The sequence below is a fragment of the Narcine bancroftii genome, chromosome 6 (genome assembly GCF_036971445.1).
Source record: "Narcine bancroftii isolate sNarBan1 chromosome 6, sNarBan1.hap1, whole genome shotgun sequence".
In the NCBI taxonomy this organism is placed as follows: domain Eukaryota; kingdom Metazoa; phylum Chordata; class Chondrichthyes; order Torpediniformes; family Narcinidae; genus Narcine; species Narcine bancroftii.
In genome coordinates, this window is record NC_091474.1 from 43149043 (window position 1) to 43158901 (window position 9859).

General features: G+C 46.3%; 1 protein-coding gene across 1 annotated transcript in view; it reads left to right on the forward strand.

The window, feature by feature from the left end:
* Positions 1-6989, forward strand: part of LOC138736022 (protein TMEPAI-like) — a 91342-nt gene extending 84353 nt beyond the window's left edge. Inside the window, exon 3 of the mRNA XM_069884822.1 lies at positions 4515-6989. Within this exon, the coding sequence (XP_069740923.1) occupies positions 4515-5057 (543 nt within the window). The 3' untranslated portion in view covers positions 5058-6989. The remainder of the gene's footprint in view (positions 1-4514) is intronic.
* The last annotated feature ends 2870 nt before the right edge of the window (positions 6990-9859 follow it).

Below are 9859 nucleotides of genomic sequence, written 5' to 3' on the forward strand. Positions count from 1 at the left end.
AATATATTCAAGACCAGGTTGAATGGATTTTTACACAGATGGGGAATTGAGGGATAGAGGGAAAATTATGGTCAGATCAGCTCATTGAATGGTGGGGCAGGTTCGATGGGCCGGATAGCCGACTTCTCCTTTTCTTAGATTGTGTGAGGATATTCGGGTGTCAAAATAAAGTGGAGCGGAGGGGGTGATACAGACCTAGCGAGAAGATCCTTTCCCACGGTGAGTGTGCTCATTCAAGAGCATTTTAGAGAAAGGGCTGTAAATCTTTTGCTGCCTTTGCACCACAGCTGAGTTAGAGATGTGGGTGGTTCAGAGTGCTGGGGAGGCAGAAAATGTTCACAGCTTCTATAAAACATGCACTGCTGCTTTGCTTTCTGTAATGATACACTGCCAGCAGGATACACTCTGTGGATTCATCCTTACTCCCATGTTGAACTTCATGCCAAACCAATTTTCTTTTAAGCTAAGCCACCAGAACACAAAATAGGAGCAGGAATAAGTCAGATGGTCTCTCAAGCCTAATCCTCCATTGAGTATGACAGTAGATGATCAATGCTGTTCTAAGCTTCCCATACCCCTTGCACCTTGCTTCTTAACTGTCAGCTTTTAGGCAGATGGGGGAGGGGTAAAGTAAACTCTAATCTGTTCAGTTTCAAAAAGGGAGTGAACAGAATACCGCCCTGCCTCCCCACCCCGACTTAAAACTAATTTTCTTTTGCTCTCTCTTCTGCCCTCTGTCCCTATTCCTCCATCAGGTGAGCCCGTCATTCATTCACCCACCTGCCTTCAATGAACCTGGGTCCCTCAGCTAGAGAGGGGGCTCTATCCCTCTCGTCTTTCCACTGGGACACGGTGCATCGGACTTGAAGCATACAACTGCTGGTTCCGTCAAGCTGCAGACAGGACAGGAAGGGTAAACACTTGATCTAACATGGGACAGGTCATGTTTTGTAGAGTTGTTGTGCCTGTGAAGGCAAAAATTAAATAATTTGGATTTTTTAAAAAATGATGGGAGCAGAAGGGAGCTCAGTTCTGGCCAACCCTTTTGCAGAGAGCGAACAGCAAACTGGGCTGATTGCACACAAAGCAGCCTGTGTGAGAAATTGGAAGCTGCCTCCTGTCAAAGCTGCTTAGTTCTGCCTCTGGTTGTGTAGTTTGGTTAAACCCAGTCCCCCAATGGGAGATACTTCAACCTCTCACTCTGCTCACATGGGTCAAGGGACAACGCGAGGTACTGTCGCAAAGTGCCCTAATTCCCAATCGGCAATGTGATGACAACTGGGTAATTTGTTTTAGGAATATTGGTCAGAGAAGGTGAGAGGGGGAAAGTTTAAAGAGAAGTGTGACTGTAAACCACAACCAAGAGGTGGGTGCCTAGAACAGGCTGTAGTGGTGGTGGAAGCAGATAATTCAGTGTTTAAAAGGCTGTTAGATCAACAAGGATGGAAGGGATGGATCATGTGCAGAGAAGAGATTCAGTGTAAACCAGGTCACGGTTAGCGCAACACTCTTACAGCGCCAATGACCCAGGTTCGAATCCAGCGCAGTGTGTGAGGAGTTTATCTGTTCTCCCTGTGATCCGTGTGGGTTTCCTCTGGGTGCTCCAGTTTCCTCCCACATTCCAAAGACATACAGGATTGGTAGGTTAATTGGACACCTTTATGTGGGCAGTATGGGATTGACGACCAAAGGGCCTTTTACCGTGCAGGATCTCCATCAAATAATTTGGCGTGTTCACTGTGCTCCTTCCTGTCCTCTGCTTTCTATGTTCTAAATGTTGGCTAAGGCTCAGTGTTGCAGGGGGAGGGGGGGAGTTGAAAGAGTACCGTAAGGACCCTTTCCTCCACACAGTATTGTGCAAGATACAGGCAGTTGATTGGCAGATGCCAGACGGAGAGGCAAGAGACAAGTGGAGGAAGATGAGTTATGCGGGGGTGGGGGGGGGGGGGGCGGGGAGGTGATGAGTGATTGGTTGAGATGAAGGCTTCCAGTGATGGAATCTGATGATGAGTAGTGGTGAAATGAGAGACCAGATAGAACTGAGGAAATTGGAGGGGGGGGGGGGGGGTGAGAATCCAGCAGGAGAACTGGGAGAGGAAGAAGACGGAACCAAGGGGAGGGGTGTCAATCAATTTGGGGAGGGTGTGGGAGGGGTGGGGGGTGGAAGAATGGAAGTTGTTCAGAAGCAGAGAGAGGGAACTTGTGACCTGATGCTGGAAAATCCAATGAAAGTTCCCAGTGATGCAGAGACATGGGGGAACAGGGAGTATGTTTAGGAACACGGAAGGTGGCAGACTGGTTGGTTGGCTCAGAAGACATGCAGCTGGATGGTGACGACCAACATCAGTAGGCTGCACATTTCTGGAAGCATCAGGGAGCACAGGGGGCGGGACAGTTGGCGTAGCGGTTAGTGCAATATCTTTACAGCGCCAGCGATCGGGACCAGACCTGGGTTCAAATCCCGCGCTGTCTGTAAGGAGTTTGTACTTTCTCCCTGTGTCTGCGTGGGTTTTCTCCGGGGGCTCCAGTTTCCTCTTACCCTTCAAAAACTTACCGGGGTGTAGGTTAGTGGGGTGTTACAGCCTATTAGAGTGCTGTATGTCTAAATTTTTTTTGAAGTATAGGAAGTGGGGAGACTTGGACATTTAGAGTCACAGAGTTTTGAGAGGCAGGTAAGGATCATCTTCACGGATTGTTTACATTTGCTCATACTGTGGCAGTGGAGGGGAGTTGAAATGACATGTGACCAGGAGATCAACATGGCCTCTTTGGACAGAGCACAGGTTCTGAGCAAAGATTTCCCCAAGTCTACAAAATTGTGAGAGTTATAGATAGAGTAAATGCAAGCAGGCATTTCCCACTGAGGTTGAGTGAGACAAGAACTAGTGGACATTAGTTAAACGTAAGAGGTGAGATGTTTAAAGGGAACATTCAGGAGAGCTTCTTCGTTCAGTGAGCGGTGAGAGCATGGAACGAGCTGCAAGCTGAAGTGGTGAACGTTGGCTTGATTTTGACATTTAAGAAAGATTTGAATAGGTACATGAATTGGAGAGCATTGGTCCAGTTGCAGATCAATGGGGCTAGATAGAATAATATTGAACACAGACTAGATAGGCTGAATGGCCTGTTTCTGTGTTTTATGGTCTTTGCTTGGTTTTGCCTATGCTTCCTCTCCTACCTGACTCCAACAGCCACCTATCATCTAACCTATGTCTCGCCCTTCCCTCTCATTTTTATCTACTGGGTTTAGGCCCACGACAGTGTACCTTAGTACAAGGTCTAGTCCTGAAACATTAACCATCCCTCTGGCTCCAGGGACACTGCCTGACCACTGTGCCGCTCCAGTACACAGAGACCCTGAGATCAAGATCAGACGCTGAGGACTGTTGCCAGGAACCATGGAGGAGAAGGGTATCCGTTCTCCCAGCCTGAGCCAAGGCTAATGAACCAACATGTCTGAGCCCCAGAAACCAATAATGTCATGAGATTGAAGGCCATTCAGCCCATCACTGAGCAATGCCCCACTTTTCTCCTATCCTGTATGTGCCCCTTCTCATCAACATACCCCAGATTCTATCACCCATTGTCAGCAGGGGCCATTGCCATTTGACCCAGCAGTATACTCCCCCACATCTTCATCAACTCCACCTGGCTTTTACCGCATCCCTGCCGCAGGAGCCAATTTACCCTCCCAGTGCAGGACCAGGCATTACCTGTTCAATTCTTCCTGGCCTGGTTGGGAAGGCCTTGGATTTCCACAGGTACCCAGAGGATCTATCTGAGGGAGAACATCTAAACATGGGGGTGGGGAGGGGGGGGTGGTTTAAGGGGGTGGTTGAGGGGTTTAGTGGGGAATGATGGTATGGCTGCTAGCATTGAATTGAACTCTACTAGGCAGAGAGCCTGACCTGGGGAGTGTAGCAGAGTGCAGGCAGGGACACCGAGCATTCGCTGACAATCATCTCCCTGGGCAGTGGCTCTCAATTAGTAGACTTGCCCTGGTGGGCAATCCCACCCCGAGACAGGAGGCTGCTGGTCAGAGTCCCCCACATACCCCGCGCAAGTACAGCGAGTGCACCAGCTGTCTCCAGAGGAGAGCTTCAACCCAGATCCTGCTTGTGAGTGGGGTCTGTGAACAGGACAATCCCAGGGAAGCAGAAGGCAGAGGTGTTCTTTTTATTTTTCCAAAACAAACTTTATCCATAGTAAATAAAACCATAAAGGGTCTTGTCACATCCTTGGTGTCATATTTATGCGTTTTCATTCCTGAATGTTCTCTAGTTCATTGAAGCACTGTTGCCACCACCGAGGCCCTTGTAGTTTCTCTTTTCTAAATTAGAATGTTAAACTGGTCTGCACTGCAGTGGTGCAACACTGGTAAAGTACTTGATTGACAATATATCCAGACACTTGACCTGTCCCTTCCTTGTTAAATCAAATCTGGCCTTCTTGACTTTTCTCCCATAGGACTCTGTGGCAAGATGTAATTGACTGCCTCTCTTCTCTCCCAACAGCAGATCTATGGGCCAAGGTCAACTGATAGGCTGACGGTGTCGTCGTTCCTGCACCGTGACCGGTTCAGCCACTTCCAGCCTACCTACCCGTATCTGCGGCATGAGATTGATCTACCCCCCACTATCTCGCTGTCTGACGGCGAGGAGCCCCCTCCGTACCAGGGGCCCTGCACTCTCCAGCTCCGCGATCCTGAGCAGCAGATGGAACTGAACCGCGAGTCAGTGCGGGCACCCCCGAACAGGACCATTTTCGACAGCGACTTGATAGATGCATCGATGTACAGCGCCGGACCCTGCCCGCCCAGCAGCAACTCTGGCATCAGCGCCACCAGTTACAGCAGCAGCGGCCGCATGGAAGGACCACCGCCCACTTACAGCGAAGTGATAGGTCACTACCCGGGGTCAACGTTTCTCCAGCATCAGCAAAGCCACAGTGTCCATTCTGTGGTGGGTGGCCACAGACCACAGCAACCTCAGAACAGTGACCTCGAGGGGACAGTCATCCGGAGCGGCAAAGACAAAAAAACCGGGCATCCTTTCTGATACCCACTTTGTGCACTTCAGTGAATCTTGGAGGGCATGGGAGAGCCAGAGGGTGTGTTTGCTGCCTCCCACTTCCCCCTCTGCCCTCCCCAACCCTCCCCTCCCACCACCCACCCTCTCCAAACACTCCTTCATTGTATAAAATACTTAGTTATATTGCTTCTAAATTGAACACTTGAGCATAAGGCTTTTGGGTGGTTCTATGAGCCACATTAGATGAGGGAGTTATCAACCCCCTGTTTAAACTAAGGTCTCTTTTAAAGTAATACAGTGTGTGTAAACAACAAAAAAAAAATGCTGTCTTTAATTACCTTAACTTTAAAAAAAAACATTTGCACAAAATTTTATGTTTGGAAAAACCCTGCAATATGTCTGAGAAATTTGCATGTGGAACTGAGTGTATTTTTGTAACAGAAATGGCCTATATGTTTAGTTCCCAGATGAGAGAAATGGCGGTTGTTTTTTTTTGAGTGCCGTATCAATGTGTCTCTAACGTTCTGTATTTAAAAAACAACAGGGGTTTAGAGTTATTTATGAACACTTTTAAAACATTGCACTATTTTGTAATATGAGTTAACAAACAGATGCTTGTATTAGCAATGGCCTCCAATTGCTGCCACAGATGTACAAGTGAGCAAGGACATTCTTTGTAGAGATGCGGGGGTACATGCACTTGTAAGTGAAGCCCTGTTGACACCAGCTGAATCGGGAAAAGAAACTGTGTTTATACGAGAAGATGGAGGAAAGCTAAAGCATCACGTGACATTCAAAAATCGTGCTTCGAAGCAAGATGATGGGATTTGCAAGGAAGCTCCTCTTGTGGCTCTGATGTTCTGGACCTAAATACTGTGAATCCATGTACAGTTCAGAGTAAACACCAAACCATCAGGGCTTCAAGATCGTTGGGAAGATAACCAAAGAGATTTAGTCCTTTTCATACACATGAAAAGCATGATTTTGGCATCATTTGGCAGGTGCACAACATTGTGAGGAGACATTGTGTGATAGTATATATACCCTTCAGGGTAAACCACAGCCTAAGAGATGGAGGGGCAGTGAGGACTGGAGCCACTCAAACATAGAAAGCAGTCTGCCCATTCCAGTACTCTGTCACAGGCAGAGAAAGGTGCTGCCTTGCCCTTCACTTTCTCCTTGTCTCCACCCCATACCCCCTCCCCTCACCGTCTATATGGTTGAAATACATATTCTGGATAGGATGAAGCAATTTCGCACTACAGGATGCTTCCAATTGGTCACCTCAATTAACCTTGAGTTTAAAATTCCCCAACTGAGAACTTGGGAAGGTAGCAGAAATGGCTTATGGATGATTAGAACCATAAAACATTACAGCACAAAAACAGGCCCCTTTGGCCCTTCTAATTTGTGCTGAACCCCTTTTTTGCCTATTCCCACTGACCTGCATCCAGTCCATAGCCCCCCATAACTTGGAGGGGAAAGGAACGTGAGCGAGGGAAACCTTTTTATTAAAAAAATTTCGGTGTTTTGATATAATTGGTCACCCATTTGGAATATGATGATTGAGTACATGACTTCCTCCCACCCCTCCCCCTATGTGAAGTCCAGGAGTTGCTGGGTTGGCTGTGGAAAATGGAGGAGCCCACCTTTTGACTGAGCCCTTTGGTTCAGAGTGGCACATTAAGGAATGAATCAAAGATTCTCATTGGCTGAGATTCTGATGGCTTCCAATTGCATTTGGGCATTCATGAATTGAGAATTACCTCGGCGTCTAGGTCTCTGGAAGGAAGGTTTGAAGTTCTCAGCCTGCTCTCTGTCATATATTTTTCCCTGGTTCTCAGAATTAGCAGTTTTAGATACTAAAGCTTGCCCCAAAGTCTGGCTTTCAAACTGAGTGCACATCGCAAAATGGCATCCAATGTTACGATATTGGCCAAATAAAGTTTAAAATGGTGAGTGAGTGTGGTTTGAATTTTTTTTTTGTTTATGAAAATCCCTGGAATTTCACCTTTGTGGGTGATTCTTCCTTTAGAGGTTCTCTGTGCAATGTCAATGAGCCACAGAAAGTTGCTGCTTTGAGAATTCATCAATTCCAAGAGGATAAAAATAGTTTGGATGTTGGCGTGATAACTTGTTCATATTTATTGCAAGTATCCTGGTCTTTCATGGATAGCTTTGAATGGTTGTCTTTTAATCTATTCTATAAACTATTGCCCCTATAAGATAGGTAACCAGGCCCTACAACTTCTACTGGCATGCACTGATCTCTTAAATTATCCTCAATAGATTTGGACTCGTCTACATTTTTTTTGCCTAGATGGTAAAATGTGTTGTCAGAAACATCCTGCATCAAAACTGCTGGGAGGAGGGTGTACATTTACCACATGCACAGGCTGGGAGGAGGGTGTATGTTTACCACGTGCCCAGGCCTGGAGGAGGGTGTACGTTTATGACATGCCCACGCTGGGAGGAGGGTGTACGTTTACCACATGTCCACAAGAGCCAGCAGTGTGGTTATCAAATTCATGCTCATTTTTCCAAATTCAGAACCAGCCAGTATGTTTTACCCCAATGACTGGATCCAATAATAGGTTTTTATTAGGAAAATACCTCATCCAATGTGTTCAGGCCTCAGTTTTCCAATGCACGAGTTGAACTAAAGTTCTCAGAGTTGGTGATCCATCCAGTCTTCATGTCCTTCATCTATCCATTCTCCTGAAGTAACCATTTCACCTTCAACACTCTTATCATTTGCATCCCACTTTTTGATTCCCTTTTGTTCCATATTTGGTTCTCAGGCTGGTGATTTATGGCTGCATTCTTTCCTGCAACAACCATCAGTTAATGTTTCTGACTTGTTGCAGGTGTTTTTGCCCCTCTAGTGCAGGGAGCAGTGACCAGGAACCACCCCCCCTCCCTTAGCTGCCCCCGCTTTCTCCGAAATTACTGCACTGCCCATTTACTATTATGATCTACACATAGTTATTCCTGTTTCTTTTTTTAATTGCCCGGTTTGGGCAGTTTTTGTTTTGATGTCGGGTCTTTTAGGCCTTTTTATAGGCTGGGGAAAGAATGTGTGCAACTATGAAGACGAGCTTACTTTCAAGGTTTTAGTTTTTAAACCCTCCCATGTTCTATAAATGTGACCAGTTCTTGATCTTTTGCTTTTCTCTTCCCTCTTTCTGGTGCTGTGTGTACAATACACATTTCCCATGCACATATTGTTGGATATTGCATGATTGTTATGTAGTTGAAAAGATGGTATTAACCAAATGAGTGGAATCTGTGCCACCTATTATTAGACTAATTGAAATGCATTCCTTCCAGTTGAGAATGGATGAGAGAGGAACCATGAAAGGCGAGGTTACTTGGCCAGGTTATTTACAATGTTAGCCTCGCTATCACTGCAAACGTCTGTAAGAACATCCAGCACCTCTGGAATAGAGATTCCAAAACTAAGCCCAGTAGCCCAGTCTTTGTATTAGCCACCTCTAGTTTTGGAATCTCCTGTACATTACGCTGGTGGACTAATACGGGCGTGGGTAGATCTGTCAAAATCAAATGGCACCCTTAATGGTGCCAGTATCACATCATCTCATATTTATTTAATTAATCAAGTGATGTGATTTTTTTTTTAATTGTTATTGGTTGAAAGTAAGGGCAAGAGCCAGTGCTGGTCTATGCATCTTGCCTCTCAGAAACCAAATGGTCCACTCTTGCGCATCCCCCAGGACCTACTGCCAGCCTGGCTTCAGAGGGGAATTCAACTTTTGCGCTAAACATCGCCAGGTAATTTGTCGCTGAATATGTATGGGTCACCATCCTTCCCCTTCATACACCCCCCCCCCAAACACCACATCACCCCCAACAGGAGGCCCCCAACCCAAACCTGTCCCCACTCCAGAAACCATCCCTATTCCAAATACCAGGCTCAGAATGGACTGACCTCAGTCATGCACACTTAGATTTTCACTTGTTTGGAATTTATCACTTAAATAAGGATTCCTTCCCCATGCTCCAGCTAAAATATTAGAAGAGTTTGGTAAATTTAACTGCAAGAGTTCAGCGCAGAAATAAGGTTTGAAGGGTGGAGGTAGTTTTAGCGTGGGTCGAGGAGATGGTTTAAGCCAGAAACAATCCACAAGGATGGTTCATTTTACCCAACACACAAACAGAAGTACAATAGATCACGCAACATTTACAGGAAGTAAAGGGTAATCACGTTTCAGGCCTGGGCCTGTCATCACGTATAAGCAAAAACAGGTAGATGCCAGAACAAAAAGCTGGGGAAAGGAGTACAGGCTAGCAGATAAGAGGTGGGATATGAGAGGGAGGGAAGGTAATCTGAGTGAGGATCTGGAGGACAGGAAACCGGAGTAGGGAAAGACTAAGATTTGGGAGATCGTTAATAGAAAATGGAAAAGTTGGAGACATCGACCGCCTCAATTTCACCACACCCTCACTTACTCTAAATTCACCCCCTTAGAGCACACTGATTTCCACTCTCTCTGCACCAACCCAACCTCACAATCAAACCCGTAGACAAGGGTGATGCTGTTGTGATCTGGCACATTGACCATGTTTCCGAGTGCAGACCACAACTTATTTATTCCCTTCGACAAGGCTCCAAAGAATTGGCAAATTGGAGATTAATAAAATTACGAGGGGTATTGCAAGTATAAATGTAAGCAGGTCCCCCCACCCCCTGCCACAGAGTTTGGGATGAGATAAGAACAAGGGGACATGGGTTAAGGGTGAAGCGTTTAAAAGAGACATTAGTGTGGACGAGTTGCCAGTTAAAGTGAACACAGACTCGATTTTGACAG